At 43.5% G+C, this 18664-nt stretch overlaps 1 protein-coding gene across 5 annotated transcripts in view; it reads left to right on the top strand.

Annotated features, from left to right (window-relative positions):
• znf800b (zinc finger protein 800b) overlaps positions 1–12238 on the top strand; it is a 38148-nt gene extending 25910 nt beyond the window's left edge. For all 5 annotated transcript variants that reach the window (XM_050036504.1, XM_050036503.1, XM_050036502.1 and 2 more), the window contains 8 exons: positions 1489–1632; positions 4134–4308; positions 4486–4675; positions 4824–4986; positions 5169–5533; positions 5717–6904; positions 9014–9127; positions 9678–12238. In XM_050036504.1, coding sequence (XP_049892461.1) covers positions 1489–1632; positions 4134–4308; positions 4486–4675; positions 4824–4986; positions 5169–5533; positions 5717–6904; positions 9014–9115 — 2327 coding nt within the window. In that variant the 3' untranslated portion in view covers positions 9116–9127; positions 9678–12238. The remainder of the gene's footprint in view (positions 1–1488; positions 1633–4133; positions 4309–4485; positions 4676–4823; positions 4987–5168; positions 5534–5716; positions 6905–9013; positions 9128–9677) is intronic.
• Positions 12239–18664: the final 6426 nt, after the last annotated feature.

Raw genomic sequence — 18664 nt, 5'->3', positions numbered from 1 at the left:
GAGATTTAAAAGTGGAGAGGTCACAGCATCATGCCACATCATATCCTCGGGGTGCGACACACGCAGTAAAATCTGATCTGCAGTTGCCAAAAGGCTCAATAGCAGGAACACTATCATAGAACATGGGATGATTGATTGATAGTGTCATACTCCATATCTCCCATGAGGTCAGAGAGTATATCCCATCCTTCAATAAACAGCCTTCTTTTTTGGTTATCATTCTTTCTCAAACAGTGAAAGGGTATGTGGTAAGTAGTTGGACGTGATCTATTACTACAGCAACCACACTTCCGTTCTAATATACGTGTCAAAGCGATAGCATGGATATTAGCATGGATAGCGACAGTGGTCACTCTAACAGAAGTTACACCAACAGGTTAATTAAACAACCTGATTTTAAATCCGTATTTTCTACGAAACAGGGCTTCCACTCTGCGGCCTTACTTGAGTAATCAGAGTTGAAAAATGGTGACATCTGGTTTAAACAGCTATTTTGAATTTTGAAAATCTCAGAAATTGATTCAGCATCCTCAATAACCCCCCCTGTGACAGGTAGACTCTGTGTAAGGCTAGTGACTGAAAATTCAGTTTTTTTTATTTATTTATTTGAGGTATAGTGACAAATTTAGGCCAAAGCAAGTGTAATTTTCAAGATAGAAAGGTCAGCTTGGGCTCAAATTGAAGCTTATCATCTTGGGAAGTTTTCTATGTACAAGTGAAGCAGTGATATTAAACACAAAGTGATGAAAAACAATCACTTTTGATGAGTCTTTGTCAAACGGACAATTATTGTTTTTTGGGGGATGATGTGTATGATATTTTGAAATAAAATGGCAGCAAGCCCCAGAATCCTATTTTGCCACTTTCCCCTTTGTGTCATGATACACCTTACCAAATTTCATCCTTCCAGAAAAGGGGTTTTGGGTTTTGGGTACACATCGCTGTGCTGCGTCCAAAAACTGAGGAAACAATCCCACTCAATGACGAAAGCCCGCCGTCTTGTTTTGCCTGTAACTCACACAACCCTACAGTGAATGTGTGCTGCACGTGTAGCCAGTAAAAAAATACAGTCCAAGGCAAATCCAGTCTGAACGGTCCACATCCATTATATCTGCAAAATACAAGGTGAAATGACTCACTAGCTCACAATGACCATTATTGGTTTTGCCACTCAGACGCAAAGAGACATGAACTTGAAGAGTGACATATGACCTGCAGCGTCTAGTACAGTCTTATATCGTCTTCCCCTTTAGCAATCTTCTTTTTTAAACTTTGAGCACAAAATTAAGTTATTAGTCAAAAAATATGTGGTGAACAGTGACTAACGCTAATTAACCACTCAGGAAATGACAATATGAGAATACATACTGTAAATGCATATAGTGTACAGACGATGAAATGATGAATGAAACATGTACATGGTATAAGTCTCGTACTTCTCCCTGCAATCACCGCAAGTAATCATCTCTGCTTTTCTTTGGCTTGCAGGCACGAGTCAGCTGAAGCACATGCTGCTGAGGGAGGTGGATACCATCTTTGAGTGTAAAGTGTGTCGCAGTCTGTTCAGAGGCCTGCCCAACCTCATCACGCACAAAGAGTACTACTGCCTATCACGGCTGCCGGAGCCCGACGGTTAGTGACACAACGCATTAGGATGCAGACACGCACACATATCCACACGTCTAGAATACTTAGACTTACTCGTAGTCCTACTCTCAAGAATCAAAGCACAGAATACAGCATCAAAGATAAAACAAGCATGAACTTGATGATAAAATCAATAGGCAGAACAGGTAAGACACAATCTCCAGGAGCCAAGGCCAGAACTTTTGTGCATGCTGAGGACAGGCAAATGCAATCTTGTACAGATCACACAGACAAACAGAGACTCCTTGAACAAGGCGGGGATCAAACTGACTTGAGCTCAGCACCCATACACACAGTTTACTCAACACACACACACACACACACACACACATACACACACACACACACACACACACAAACGTATGCACAGAATCATAGATTACTTTAACATCTCCTCAGGCTTCTCCACATTTTACTCTCATATTCTGTCACTCCAAGGTTTCTTCTCTCTCTTCAACACCATCTGTCTCCTACTCATTATTCTCCTCTTATCTCCTCTGTCTGTACACGGTGCTTTTTCATTCCTTTACACACAAACTCACATGCATATAGTAACACGTCCACGCCATCCATCATTTCCCTCACTCAAAGTGCAGTTTCTCCTCTGCTCTCCTCTCATATCGGTAAGGAAATTGACTTTGATCCAGCAGCATTTGTGTTTTATCTACTTCTCATTAGCCACAGCTTGTATCCACGTCTCTATTCTTTGCTGCTTAGATGTGGTAGGAGACTCAGGGAAAGCATGAAGCCTTCAAGTGTTTTCTCCGTCCTGATTCAGCTCTCCTTTCCTCCTAAAAGAAAAATCAATGGAAACACAAACGGTCAATTATATTCTGCACAGTTTTATCCACTGCAATGATTGTTGTTGTAAAAAAGAACTTTATTTCATCACAGTCTTCTCTCTGTTTGCGTGCGGTCTTAATTAAGTTGTTCCTTGGCTTAATTTTTCTCAATCAAGAGTCCATTATCAGTGGCTGAAAGTGTATCGTATTGTTATTTTGATAAACGACTTAATTGGTGTCTGTTTGTCACCATTGAGACGCTGGGTATTAATTGTGCGGTGACTGCATAAACAAAACGGTTTTTCTGTGAAACACTTAATTCTTCACCATCCGGCCCTGACAGTGGACCTATACAGTCTCCAGTGATGATTTGTGGTCCATTTTTAAAGTGCCCTAAAATTCAATTCCTCTCTCTCCATCCGCTCTTTATCTCCTGTTGTAAAGAATGGTGTGAAATACACTTGCGCGTTTACCTGAAGAAGAATATCCACATAAAGGAGGCTTTAGAGAGGCAAAATAACTGCATTCACTCTAAAAGAAAGCGCTGTGCGGGTAAGAATATGTGCCAAACCAAAAGTGCACAAACAGGAGACGTTTTGTAGCCAGAGACCTTCATCTTCCCTAAATGGAGTCACACAAACCCATCCACATGATGCCTCTTCTGTGGCCATTTTAGAAGAGTTTAGTAACACAAAAGAGAATTGGGGGGGGGGTGATCGGTCTCTGTGAGATGATGTCTCTTTTTATATTTTTGTGCTTTTATCTGATGCACAATTTGCCACAAGAAGAAGGCAGACAAGGGTTCGGTGATGTGCTCAAAGACATTTTGAGAGGACACATACAGTAGGCTGCAGATTCTTGGTCTGTAAGGGTTGTCAAGTGATGACTTCACAGCTAAATTAAATGATATGTATGTATGATTAGGATAAATACCAAAATCTTTCCTTTTTTTTTGGTTCATTATTTATTACTATCTAAGGCCAAATCTGTTTTTCGCATAGCCAGATTAATTTTCAGAAGGTATGGAAAGCAAAAAAATTTTTTTACAAATTAGATCAAAACCACATTTGTGTATAATAATATTACATTAGGGGCCTTTCTCACACTCAAGGACACTGTACAATAAATTAAAAAACATACATATAAACTCAGTTCAACTTTTGGAATGCAGCAGCGCACACCACATGTCACGTGACAGGAGCCAACCAATCACAGCTGACGGATATCTTTCCTTTCATCCGTAAATATCAGTCTGTGATAAATACGGAGAAGAAGTTGATCATTTTTGTGCAGAGCTGTCAGAGCTCAACATCTGTCCCACAGACAATAGGCCTACACGCAAACAGTGCCTGAGAGAAGATCAGCTCTGCACTCAGGATTTCAGGTGAACAGGCTATGATAAAGAACTTGTTGAGGTTGCCACACTCTTGAAAGCTGGTGCAGAAAAGACAAGTAGCACCCAGCTCATGACCTCACGTTTTCCAGGCTTTTAAAGACTCAGCATATGTGCGGCCCCTTAGCTAGTGGAAAAAGTTAGCTTTTATTTATTCAAATATATTTTCTTTATTCCTGTAAAAACTTTCAAACAGTTTTGTAAAATCAGGGATAACTTGCTGGATGTTGTAAAACACCAACTAAGTTCAAGCACTTGTCCTTCTAGTTTTAAATGATTTCGATTATTTTTTTTGGATTGTCCTTTTATAGGTTCGTCAGGTGACGACAGACAGAGTGTAGCCATGAAGGATTTATTGGACGCCATATATCCCAGAGTCCCAGACTACGTAGTCAGACTGGAGCCCATTCAAACTACTACCAAGGCCGTGTTCCAGTACCTCACCACAGAGGAGGAGCTGGCCAGATATCCATCGCACACACCAAGGTAGGTGGTGTACGCTGGTGGATTAGAGTGTGCTGTAACTTTTAAAATGTAACTTATTAGGTTGTGCGGTTGTTCGTAGAGGAAGACAACACAAATCCTGGTTGCGCAATATGGTTTCTTTAGACGTGACTTCTTGTCTTGTAAGACCCTCATTGTTTGTCTCAACGTTCCTCACAGTGCCAGAGAAAGTCCTGTAGCATGGGAAGGCGAACAAATGGAGGGTGTGGACACCAACCAGACGAGCCAGCCGGGAGGATCAGAGAACCACAGCAGCCCGGGACACAATCAGGGACAGAGGAGATGGGAGGCTGAGGAGGAGGCTAAAGAGGAGCAGCCACAGCATGAAGACGAGGGTTCCACTAGTGGGGTAGGTGACCAGGCACAGTAAAGGCAGCGTGCTTGGACTAAATATACAACAAGTGTCATTGCTAGGACGTGTCGCATAGTTATCCACATTGCCTCGTTTAATATAGTCAGTTGTTTACTCCTGTCTTTGTTGTCTCCCTCCCATCCAGGTTGAGGACGTGACAATCTCCTGTTGTCTGTGCGGTCAGGACTTCAACTCACGCCGGAGCATCAGACGCCACTGCCGCAAAATGCACCAGACCAAACTGGAAGAGCTTCGAAAGTTCACAGAGACACGTACAGTGCCCACAAGCCTGCTCTCTATGGTGAAAGGTAAGAGGTCAATCAAATTACAATGAAAAACTACAAAAATGATTGAATGTGGTGATTTCAAAATATTTGTCAGAATTATAAGATATTGTTTTGTGTTTAATTTTTTTTGTCATAGAAATCATTTTAATTTTAGCTTTCAAAGGAAACACATGAAACAATAACCCTTGTTTTTGTTGCTGCAGGTCGGCCAAGGACTCTCAGCACACCGACTGGAAAATCCTGCCCAGTGTGCCTCAAAACCTTCGCCACCAAAGCCAATGTACGCCGTCACTTTGACGAGGTGCATCGCGGTCTACGGAGGGACACCATCACACCCAGCATTGCCTCGCGGCCTGGCCAGCCCTTCTCTCTGGAGGTCACACCCCCCAGGAAGAGCAACAATGCCTCTCCAACCCGTGCCCCCAACTCCAAGCCCACCCCTGTGAACACTAAACCGACGCCTTCAAACCAAAACCAGCCCAAACCTCAGAGTCCGGCCTCGAACTCTCAACAGGCAACCACAGCCTCGTGTCGCTGCACGCTCTGCAAGAGGAACTACAGCTCTCAGGTTTGTTTGTTGGCAGCAAGATATACACTCAGTTGTTTCTTAGAGATTGGGAGTCACAATGACTATGAAGATGTACCTCATACAGCCCCACTTCAAAACTCCCCCTTTAAATTGGACTAATCATGTTTATTCTAAAGGAGGAAAATTAATTAATTGATGTTGATTTTTTTCTGTGTATTTCAGCTCATGTTGAAGAGACACATGCGTATTGTCCACAAAATATACAGCATCAAAAGTAACAGGCCCTCTACCACTCCAGCCCCCTCTACTCCAGCACCGACTCCTAACAGCACTAACATAGGCACAAGCAACAGTGTCAGAGTAAAAGAGGAAGCAGTGGAGCACTCAGAAGAAGAAGACGATGAGGAGGAGGAGGAGGAGGATATTGACAGCAGTCCAGCCCCGTCACCCAGTGACAGCACTGGGACAGCTAAAGGTGTTCCTGTGGCACAAAGCCCCATGAAGGTGAAGGAGGAGGAGGCCCCATCGAGCCCGAAGATGACGGCATCCTTTCCTCCGTCATCCTCGCGCGGTGGCAACATGTGTAGCGGGAGCCTGCCTGCCAAAATGACCAAACTGTCAGTTGGTTTTGACTTCAAACAGCTCTTCTGCAAACTGTGCAAGCGACAGTTCAGCTCACGTCAGAACTTGACAAAGCACATTGAGCTGCACACAGACGGCAACGACATCTTCATTAAGTTCTACCGCTGCCCTCTCTGCCGCTACGAGTCACGCCGCAAACGCGACGTCCTGCGCCATGTGACTGTGGTCCACAAGAAGTCGTCTGCCTACCTCGCCAAGATCATGCCCAAACTGGAGAGCAGGGCGGTGAAGAGGCTAGCTGAGGTAGTCCTCAACAGTTCCACCCCCACCAAGAGGACAAGTAGTGGCGCCAAAGAGGAAGTGAACGGACGTCACGCTTCTTCATCCTCCTCTTCCTCTTCTCCCTCAACTCCTATCACTCGCAAGCAAGAGTGCTCCACATCTGCCCCAACCACCTTATCAGCCACCTCCTCCTCCTCCTCCTCCTCGGCCCCGCCTCCTGCTGCTGTCACTCGGAAACAGCTGGACCTCTCGTCACCAGCTTTCATCCCGTCCCCTCCTGTCACCCGCAAGCAGGAGAGACAGCAGACCCACCCGCCTCGTCCCATCAGCCCCCCGCTGACCCGCCGCAGTGAAAAACACACACATCAACGCAACTCCTCCTCCACCACCACCAGCTCGGCCAGCAATCAAACCCCACATACCCGACGACACGACACTCAGTCGGAGAGCAGCGGCACGGGGTCGTCGTCCTCCACTGAAGTCAGAGTGACCAAGAACTTCTCCCTGCACGCCTGCGACCAGTGTGGACGAGCCTTTGCCAAGAAGGTATTGGATTTTCAATTACTGACATAAATTTCTCCTCTTTTTTAAAAGAAACACCTTGTAGACTTTTTCCCAGTGAGAAATAACATCACTTGTCACTAAACTTTAAAGGTATAGTTCATCCCAAAATAAAAACATATATTTTATCTCTTACCTGTACTGCTACGTATCAATCCAGGCCTTATCCGCACTAATACATTTTCACTTCAAAATGCAAAACTATTGTTGCATATATACCTATATACCTGTCTCCGCACTACTCTGGCATTTTGGAACATACATTCAGGTCCATATATATTTTAGCTGTTTACCAAAACATATCCAAGATACAGTATCGGCTTAAATTGCAGACTCTCAGCTTTAATTGAAGGGTATTCACACCCAAATTGGAGGAAGGGTTTAGGAATTACAGCTCTTTAATATGTAGTCGCCTCCTTTTTAAGTGACCAAAAGTAATTGGACAATTAACTCAAAAGCTGTTTCATGGGTTGCATGGGCTATTCCATCTTTAATCCATCATCAGTTAAGCAGGTAAAAAGGTCTGGAGTTGATTCCAGGTGTGGCATTTGTATTTGGAAGCTGTTGCTGTGAACCCACAACATGCAGTCAAGGGAGCTCTCAATGGAAGTGAAACAGACCATCCTTAGGCTGAAAAAAGAAGAAGATATCCATCAGAGACATAGCGGAAATGTCAGGAGTGGCCAAATCAACAGTTTTGTACATTCTGAGAAAAAAGAGCACAGTGGTGTGCTCAGGAACTCAAAAAGGCCTGGACATCCATGGAAGACACCAGTGGTTGATAATTGCAGGATCCTTTCCATGGTGAAGAAAAAATCCCTTCCAGCCAGGAAGTAGGTGCATCAGTATCTAAGTCTACCATAAAGAGAAGACGTCATGAGAGCAAATACAGAGGGTTCACCACAAGGTGCAAACCATTAATCAGCCTCAGAAATTGAAAGGCCAGATTAGACTTTGTCAAAAAACATCTAAAGAAGCCAACCCAGTTCTGAAACAGCATTCTTTGGACAGATGAAACTAAGATCAACCTGTACCAGAATGAAGGCTTGGAAGGGCACATGACCCAAAGCACACTGCATCTTCTGTAAAACATGGTTGAGGCAGTGTGATGACATGGGCATGCATGGCTTCCAATGGCACTGGGTCACTAGTGTTTATTGATGATGTGACAGAAGCAGCAGGATGAATTCTGAAGTGTATGGGGATATACTTTCTGCTTAGATTCAGCCAAATGCAGCAACGTTGATTGGACGGCGCTTCACAGTATAGATGGACAATGACCCAAAACTAACTGCGAAAGCAACCCAGGAGTTTTTTTAAGACAAAGAAGTGGAATATTCTGCAACGGCTGAGTCAATCACCAGATCTCAACCCGATTTAGCATGCATTTCACTTGCTTAAGACAAAACTTAAGGCAGAAAGACCTACAAACAAGCAACAACTGAAGACAGCTGCAGCAAAGGCCTGGCAAAGCATCACAAAGGAGGAAACCAAGTGTTTGGTGATGTCCATGAGTTCCAGACTTCAGGCGGTCATTGCCTGCAAATGATTCTCAACAAAGTATTAAAAAACAAACATTTTATTTTTGGCAATGTTAATTTGTCCAGTTACTTATGAGCCCCTGAAATGAGGAGAAAATGGTCGTAATTCCTACACGTTTCATAGGATATTTTTATTCAACCCCTTGAATTAAATCTGAAAGTCTGCGCATCTCAGTTGTTTCATTTTAAATCCAATGAAAATTGTGCCACTGTCTAAATATTTCTTGGCCTAACTGCATGTTTCTAATTGCCCCGACTTTCTTCGATGATGGATAATGCTCCTGTTACTGCTCTAATATGTTGCCGTATTTGCTTTGTAGCAACTTGATATTGGCCAAAGAGATGTCTGCCTTCTCTCAAATATAATCGAACTAGATGGCACTCAGCTTGGGGTGCTTGATGCGCTAAAAAAATTGGCCATTGTTACTTTAAAGCTGTCTCAACTAGTCGTTTAACTCCATATTATGAAACTAACCCTCTGCAGCATGTATCTGTGTACTGTGTATGGATTTATTCAAAGTGAATGATCTTCTCTTTCAATTTTTTTTGTCAGCTGTACCTAGAGTCTCACAAGCGAAGTCACCGTAATGCAGCGACGGCAGCAGCCAGCCGGAGGAAAGGAGTCAGCACCCGCTCCAAATCCCTGGTCTGGTGAAACACACATACTGTAAGAACACAAGAGGGTTTACCTGCTGTACAAGGACTCTGCTGCTTCATCGCTGTCTGTTTGTCCTCCTCTCATTCCTTTTTTCTCTGGATTTCCTCCTGTCTTGTTTTCTCTCTCTGCGAATACTGCTGCTGTTGTGTATTCAGAAACCACAAAGTGTGTGTGTACTCGAGCAACTTAGTGAATGTCTGTGTGTGCGAGTTTGCTTGTGATACACGGATTTCCTCTGCAGCGAGAGCGGTGTGTGTTTATGTTTGTGTAGAAGACCATTCCCCAGGGCAAAGATAAGACACCACGATGATTCTGCAGGCTTTAATTGACCGCTAAGCACGTTCACCAGCTGTTTCCTGCGTTCTTCCTCTCGCTCTATTTCTCCTTGTATCAGTCTGCTCATTAGAAATCTTCCCTTTTGTCTAATTGCCACTTTTTGATGCATCTTTCCTTTCTTCTCTTGATCTTCCCCCTTACTCTCTATTCTCTCCTTCTTTTTGTTCTCCTCTTTCCTTCTTCTCCATCTTCTCTCTTCTTCTTCTTCTCTCTTTGCTCACAGTCCACCGAGGATAACAGACGAGCGAGCCTCTAACAATGAAGAAGCGAATCAAAACGTTCAATTGGGAATATAATGGATGAACGGAACGAGCACGGTGCAGAGATGAAGGAAACAAACCAAGAAAGGAACAATGGAGCACGACAGAGGAATGAAGTACAAAGGATTTCCACCTTTTGCTTACGAACCACATATATTGTTGGAATCTGACATTGTTTGTTTGTATAGTTTCAATATGAAGCCAGCCAGCTTGCTGGACGGTGGCGCTGCTATCCACGGAGAGACTGTAGGAACGGAAGAATAACCACCACTGCATACATCTATATTTACTTACAACTGTATGTAAGTATAGATCCAAATGCAGATGGCTGATTCGTACTGCTTTGCTCTCATAAGCAAAAGGATGAAGGTACACTATGGAAGTGTGTGTGCGTGTGTGTGTGCGTGTGTTTGCGGGTGTGCGAGCATTTGTGAGAAAGACAGGGAATCAGGACTGGATCCACGGAAAAAAGACTGGAAACTTTTTTTTTTTTTTTTGTAGAAAGCATAATTTGATTGGACCCTCGCAGTCCCACACAGATATACAAAACATATTTGGGTCCTTGGCTGTAAGCATTTTATTCCTTTTCTGTATATTCACACCTTACTAAGTGTTTCTAGGGTGTTTACAAGTTGATATATTCAAGACCACTTGACAATTCAATGCTACGGCAGATAACAGATGATACATTTTTTCCTTCACCTGCATTTTCTCAACATGATTCCACTGATAGTTGGAGCACAGTTGCTTCCTGCTATCTAAAGGCACACACACACCAAACCGACAGCAGAGAACTAGTAGCCATGAAGGCCAAGTGTTGCGTCGCCTGATGTTGCCTGTGTCTCGGCCAAAAAGTTGCCAACCAGCACATTCGTTCTGCGCCTGTATGAGAGGCAGTAATTTTCCATACCAGTCGGCGGCGTATTTGTCATTCAAAAAGGGAAACCAGAAGTTTGACTGGATGTATTGAAGAAGCTAGTTAGCCAGTTAGCACATTAACAACACAACCCGATGTTGAAAGAACAAAGGATATTTACTGTGTGCCAGCGAACAATAACAAACAGCTATAAACCGTTTCTACTAAAGAGCACAATCGCTAAAACAGTAATCTTACCTAATATAACAAGACTTCAGATGTTTACTTTCCTCACTTCTGTGTTTCTTCTCATACACTGAGCTCAACTGCCAAACAGAGTGATTTATTCACCAACCATCTCTGACACCAACTCAATATGTTGAATCAGCCACAAAAAAGACGATAAGGGCCGACTAGTGCCAACGGTGCACGACATGCTGCGAAAAGTAGGGAGACGGACGGCCTGACGTTTATCAAAGGCTGCCTGTTGGCTTGGTGTGTCAGGGGCCCTGCAGAGCCATTTCCACCTATCATTCTTCATAAGATTAGCTGCCTGCCTTACAGTTGAAAATTACCTTTATGTTCTCATGTAAATGTTGCGACTGAGAGTTGTAATATTATTCATGTACACAGTCTATAGACTGATTAATTTGTATCTGCTCTACAGTGACCAACAGCAGCTTGGGTAAATTGTTCATTAATTACAGGGTACAGACACAGTAAGGGAAGCCCTGAAGTATATGTTTTAGTTTTCCTTGAAAATTGTGTGTTTGCTTTTTTAGAAAACAACCGAAAAACTGTTATCAGTTTCTCAGAGATCAATTCTGTTTTCTCACGTGTTGCTGTTAAGTTCTGCCTTTTATGTGTGACTGCATGTAAAAAAAACCCATTGGTTAAGGGTGTGTCCTTCACTCTGACCGTATCTTGTTTTACCTCCATGTATTAGCTGACTTATTTGTCCTAGTAATTGCCTGGTTGTAAGAAAGCAGTCAAGCTTTGTGAGGCAAGACCTCAATGAGAGACTATTTATACCTGGTATTGACATACGCTCCAGTGATCCCAACACAAGTGGACAGCCGAGACACTTTGCCGTTCATGCGTGTCTGTCTTGTGTCTTCAGTTGACTGCTTGTTTGGATTTCATTACTGCCCTGCACGCAGCTATTACATCCGTATTCTCAACACTCATGTTAGCTTCTGTCTGTACAGATGGAGATATCGCTGTCAGCAGAAATGATGGACGTTCATGAATCACTTCATCTAACTTTTGGAAAAATGGGCAAGTTAGAGACTGCTGTCACCAAAATAGCCACCACGTCCTGCATTAATGACGTAGTCATTGTCGGGGATGTATTAGGATACATTTGTGTTCGGCCCTGATCACACAGAAAGTGTTTTAGCAGCTGGAGGTGCCTATTTGTAATTATTTTTAATGAGAATGAAGCTTTTTGCTTGCAGTTTTTGCGTTGCAACGTTCCTCGCGTGTCTGCCCTCTAAGCGCCTGATGTTTTTGCCGGAGCGCTCTGAACTCCTCGAATTGAAAAAACTTCAACTCAAAGCAGAAAAACGCTCCATGTCTCCTTTTTTCGTCACATTTTTTTCCATTGTCCGATCGGATGATTTGAGAGGCGGGCCTTCTGTGGTGGTCACGACAAAAAGTTTATCGTTGGTAAACAANAAAGCAGAAAAACGCTCCATGTCTCTTTTTTCGTCACATTTTTTTCCATTGTCCAATCGGATGATTTGAGAGGCGGGCCTTCTGTGGTGGTCACGACAAAAAGTTTATCGTTGGTAAACAATGGAGGAGAAACTGGTGGTAGCAGTTGCTGGATATCCAGAGTTGTACAGCCTGACGGTTGACAGCAGGTTGTCAAACTGCCCCTGAGTCATCCTAAAATATGCCTGGAAACGGCCATCATTGAGGGGAAGCTCCTGGACCAACTGGTGGTGCTCCCCGTGATCCACCCTCTTTTTTACTGTCTCATGTACCCACACAGATCTCCGTTTCCCTGTGCCCAACAACCTATTTACTGACAGCCTCTCACCCTCAACCAGAGCTACAGCAAGTACCCTCTGCCTCAACATTTTAGGAACTAGCTACTAATTACTGTCAAATACCTAAAACAGAATGATTACACAGGAAGGTTAGAATAAGGAGGTGAGTCCGTGGTTGCCTGGCAACAATACAAAGGTGCAACAAGGGCTTTTTATCACAAGTGGCAGCCAATTAAAACAATAAGGCAGTGCGGCGTGCTTCGTGCTTTTCACCTCCATGTGTGAACGGATAACCCAAGTCAATGTTAACACCAGGTATAAACAGGTCCAAAGAAATCAGTCTGTGAACTGAGGGAGTCTTGTTCTGAAATGAGACAACCATTTTGGGATAAAAAGTGACACAGAATAACACAAATCCGATAAATGGCACTAAGTATGATGATTTGAAATGATGCAAGGTGCCACGAGCAAAACATTCAACCTATCAAATGAATACCTTATTACCACCTATGGTTAATCACTTGTGTGAGAATCTAATTTACGGAGAGCAGGAAAGGTGGGACTGCACATATTATAAAGGAGTAAAGTGTGTTTGAACAGGTTGATGTTACATTAACAGCCACAACACATCAGATATCAGAAACCATTAACTGGAAGAATTGCTTTTCTGTGTTCGGTGAAGTATCGTTGACAACCGTCATCTTGCTTGTCGCTCAGCAGTAGCTGACCCTAGATGATATGTTGACATGTCAGCTGTAGTGCCTCAGCAGCAGGTGTAACAGGATTGAGACAACACCAGCTGTTTGTGAATTTGTGGTGCTATTCTTGATTATGACGGGCCAAAATGTGGGAGCTGGGGAAAAGAGAAAGCAACACGCCCTGGCAAGCTAAACAGTTCTGTTCTCCGAACTTAAAAGTTTACATTAAACTTTTCGTTCCATTAAGAAAAAAGCCAGGAGTTATTCATGTAAACCTTGTTAACTTTTGTTTTGTGCTCAAACTTAAGGGGGCTGCGTTTCTTTAACGACAGCAACAGGTACCCCGAGGTAGTCTTTGAAACACTGGCACACGAGTTGGGAGGAAAGTGCTTGAGGAAGACCAAATGTAGATATGTCTTAATGTTCAAACAGAAAGCCATGAAATGGAACAAAACCAGATAGGAAAGACCAAACTTTATTTTTATAAGTGAAAACGCTACCGTGACAAGGTCTTGAGAACATGTATATATGGAATTATCCTGCACGGATGGTATAAATAATAGTTATAATAGTCACAATAGTTATTGACTTGTACTTAACTGTTGATTGACCATATGCTTCGAACATGTCCAACTAGTTACCGCTGTGTCACTGTTTAATACTGAGGCAAGTTTGTTCCACGATTAGTTGTCTTTTTTGTATCTCATTCCTTTTTGAAGGAGGTTTTTGTTGGAATGTGTCAAGACGAGAACAGAAATCAAACCTCAAGAGACTTCTCTTTTTTTTGTTTTGTCATTTTCTTTCCTCATCAGCTGTAATATGTTATTAAGCTCACCTTCTAGAGATCTTGAGAAGAGTTAGAGAAGCCTTTCAAATGTGACAAGAATGTTAAAACCAACCACTTAATAAATAAAAATGTACTGCTTCAAACCTCACTGGGGAGTTTTGCGTGGCTTTTTTGTCCTCAGATATGAGTCATACACTTCCATCAATCACGTTTGTTTACTGCGTTTTGCAGAGAGGAGATTTCATGTGCTTTCTCAGGAATTGCATCCGTGGGCATTAACATTTTTGCTTTTCTTATTTGAGATTTCTAGTTTCCATTTTCGCACTATTTCCTGTGCTGCAATACGTCAACTGTGTCGACGTCTCAGAGTGGCACAGGGATTTATGTCACTGACGTCAGTAAGAGACAATGTTTCAGTGCAGATCGCCTCAGAAACAGCTGAAAAACACACATTTGTATGAGATAATGTGCAATTTGAAAGGATCTGAAGGAAAATAACAATGTCAGAGTCATTTCTGCTTTGGCTTTGAGAATATAAATGTGTAGCAGAAAGTCTGGTTCACAAAGTGGAGCTGTGGGAAAAGATAATCAACTCTAAGGTCAAAGGTTATCTTAATTTACGTCTGTGCTGGGCTATATCAATGTTTTATACATACACACACTGCTGTGTACCATGGAGCACTGAGATTTATCACAAAGCTCTTACTCACTGTTGCTCTCTGTATGCACGGGTTGGACGGTCTGTCTTGTCCACCCACCGACTCAACCATTGGCACATTCTTATTTATGATGCTAGTCTTGGTCTGCTAACTTCTTACCTACAGATCTACCGCCTGCACAAAAGTATAGGAAGTTATTGTCTTCGCTCTCAGAACTTATTCTTGTAAAGTCTGTACTGAACTGGGGAAAAGGTGTGTAAGTGTGCTGCTCCCTCGGCTTAGAATCAGTCGCAATTTTACCTAAATATTCGGGAGCTTGTCTCATTGGACGGATTGGAAGTTTTTAAATGACTCTGAAGAAGTCACATCTTGTAGATGTTTTGAATGATTGCAGAATGTTTTGATGTCTAATAATTTATGTAAATTGTTCTGTGTTCATTTTAAATCAATCCATGTTTCAACCTGCTCTCACTCCCAACTCATCAAATACCAATGCTTAGCCAGTGGCCCGAGGCGTCTGATACCGAGACAGCCTTTAGCAGCGGTATACGATACACCGGATGGCAGCATTTTCTGACACTCTGAGCAACTGTCGTAGGATTAGGTGGTAAACTTCCTTACTGATATGACTAACTTCAAAGGAACCTGAAGAAGTGAATGAATCTGTATTTTACTGGGGACCTGCAAGGACCCTTGATGGTTAAGGTGAGGCTGTTTTAATTAACCATATATATTGTCATAATGTATCTTATGGCATCCATCCATTTTCATCCACTTATCCAGGGCCAGGTCACGGGCGCAGCAGGCCAAGCAAAGCACCCCAGACGTCCCTCTCCCCAGCAATACGTTCAAGCTCCTCCTGGGGGACTCAAGGTGTTCCCAGGCCAGATGAAATATGTAATCCCTCCAGTGTGTTCTGGGTCTACCCCGGGGCCTCCTAGCAGTGGGACATGCCAGGAACACCTCCAGTAGGAGGCGCCCAGGAGGCATCCTGATCAGATTATAAAATCGTCTATTGTAAAGTAGCAGTAACTCTAGCTGTCAGATAAATGTAGTGGAGTAAAACAGACAAGATTACCCTCTGACATGTACAGGAAGAACAAAGTAGGCACCTCCAAACTGCACCAAAGTATGTGAGTAAACTAAAAGGTCTGACCACATAACTCCTATTTTATCTTCTCTTTTCTGGCTCCCAATAAAACAAAGAATTGATTTTAAACTACTTCTTATTGTTTTGAAATGTTTTAATGGTTTAGCTCCTTCCTATGTTGCTGACATGCTCACAGGGCACACACCAGAGAGATCAGAGATCACCAAATAAAGGTCTACTTACTGTACCTAAACTTTTGTTCGGTATGCATTTTCTGTTTTCCCTAGCTATTTGAGATCAGTAGGACCTGATATGTACAAAAAACTAAACACTGTCAACGATAGATAAAGTCCCTATATCCTCAAACGAGACAACAATAAAGTCCTTATGTCCTTAAAGGAGACCATAATAAAGTCCAAATGTTCTTCAATGAGCTAATGAAAAATTCCCGAGTACTTTCTAATTAACAGTGTCTTAGCTTGTTACTGTTGCTATAACTGTAATTAAATTTGTTCAGCTTTTGGACCTTGTCTTTTGTGTCAGTATCGGCTGCAGACTGACTTGGTAGAGATGGCTGCCATCTTGTTTTGACATGGATTAGTGTATTAGTATTAGTAGATAGTATTAGTGGATTAGTCTTACTGCCACTAGATGGTACAAAAAGGTGTCCACGAACAAGGACAAGAGGTCGAAGTTAAGTAGAATGGTAAACCAGTAAAACCTAAAATGTAATGTACACAGGGTCTCAGGAGGATATAGTTAAAGTTAAGTTAGCCTACATGTAGTGGGTGGAAGTTCGCTGCATAGATCAGCCTCTCATTGGCGGAACGAGCCACCCGCTGAAGTCCCGCCCTACCGCCTCCGGTTGCAGTTTTCAACACGTCCTTTACTAACTTTTGCTGTGTTTGATCTTGCGGGGATGTAGCCATTTTTCTGCCATGGTTCGCGTCCTGTAGGCGATATTTTTGTGGGCGTGTTACACCAAAACCCGTTTCCCCCCGGCAATATTTTTGCAAGCGCACCGTTGCTGTGGCACCACCCAGAACGATTGTGATTGGTTGAAAGAAATACAAGCAGCCGGGGCGTTTTTTTCTCCAATCTTAAAGTGAGAGTCGGCCCAGCCAGACCTTTCTTTTCTTGAGAAAGGTCTGGTGAGCGAGACTAGCATACATGTAACCGGTGGACTTTAGTGATGTCTGCGTTGTGTAAATATAGAGGTCCATACCGTGGATATCTTCGGAGGCGTTCTCTGTCTATTCCTCTCCTGACAACAAGTGGCAAAAACACAACCACACAAACTCCAGCCTCTATACAAATCAAGCGACACAAGATTATGTTTGCATAAAATGAACTTATAAACATATCTCAACAGCGCTAAAACACGAACATTACCACAAGAGCAATGTCGCTTACCTCTCCCACAGAGCACAACAGCAAAAGGGGAGAGGTAAGGTAGGAGACACCCGTTTATAGGTGGGGTACCCTTAAAGGTGAACATAGGGATACAGAAACTGAGTATCAGACGCTCCACATATTGAGTACGGAGGCCTAAACGTGTCAGGTCATAGCAACTGTCCTTCAGAAGCTCCACTTGCTCCCTGTCCTGCAATGCATCCAATTCAAAGTCCTTCTCCTCACTTATAAAGCCCTCCATAACCAGGGCCACTCCTACCTCACTGCCCTGCTCCACCGCCACGCGCTCCTCTGATGCCAACCTCCTGACTCCACCACTCAGGGCCAAGCACCGAACCTGGGGCACCAGGGCCTTCTCTAGTGTCTTTGAGTACCTTGAAAAGCCTTCTATAAATAAAAAAAAAGTTTTATAATTAACTGACCCTGTTACACACATTCCTCCTCCTACAAATGTACCTCTTAGAAAAAAGGCCAAACCCTCTGACGTGCCCCAAAGGACACTTCCTGCACTGTCACTTCCAGGTGCTTGTTTCTCTGTTGCAATGACGCACATTTGGCCACGAGATGGCGGCATCGCCCCGCGCGCCTCCACCCGTCCGCCGCAGCTGTAAAGCCACAAATTGGACATGTTGCGCACATCTTGCACATTGTCACATGAGGGAGAACACCCCGGCCTGTTTCGATTGCCTGGTTTTTTCACTCCACACAGCTTATCAAATTGTTATTACACAGCAGATGGGATGCGGTTCATTTATTTAATTCCATTCACCACAAAGAGCCATGGCGCTATGGTTTTTACAAGAGATGGTGGGGGTGGGTGGGTAGGGGGGGATCAATGGGCGCAGTAAAAATGGATTGAAGTTGAGGCAATTAAGAGTGTGGCGCAGCGCCTCTGTGAGCATATTTTTGATGACTTATTAATGTGCTCAAATAACCAAAGCCCTCCATTGTGGAAACTATCGATCCGATTGATTGGTAATAAACTTGATTGAATGTGTGGACTCTGCCGCGCGACAGTGGCGCAATTAGCCGATGATTTGGTGCCTGGGTCGGGCTGAGCCGGACCACTGGGATGCCTCAGATACATATGTTTCATGTACTTCATTCGGCTGTGGAGTCGTGCGCTGTCCCTTTCAGCACCGACGACCGGAGGAGCTGGTGGAGAGAGGAGAGAGGAGAGAGGAGTGTTGTGCGCGCGCGACCGTTGGAGCAGCGCGAGCGCACTTGACGGCAAAAGAGGGGGTTTATGCTGCAAAGTGCGGGGAAGCTCCGAGAGGAGCATGGATGAAAATCAGGTGCGTTTTGCCAACATTATTGATCATGGCTGACAGATTCCGTGCATGATGAATTCCTCTGCTCTCCTCTCCCTCCCTCCCCTCCTTCACTCCTCCTCCTCCTCTTCCTCTCCTCTCTCTGTATCTGAGACTCATTCTTGGGTATTGACTTCATTACA

This window comes from Epinephelus moara, chromosome 23, assembly GCF_006386435.1.
Source record: "Epinephelus moara isolate mb chromosome 23, YSFRI_EMoa_1.0, whole genome shotgun sequence".
Classification (NCBI taxonomy): domain Eukaryota; kingdom Metazoa; phylum Chordata; class Actinopteri; order Perciformes; family Serranidae; genus Epinephelus; species Epinephelus moara.
The sequence above is the reverse complement of the archived record's forward strand: the minus strand, read 5'-3'. Positions and strand labels throughout refer to the sequence as shown.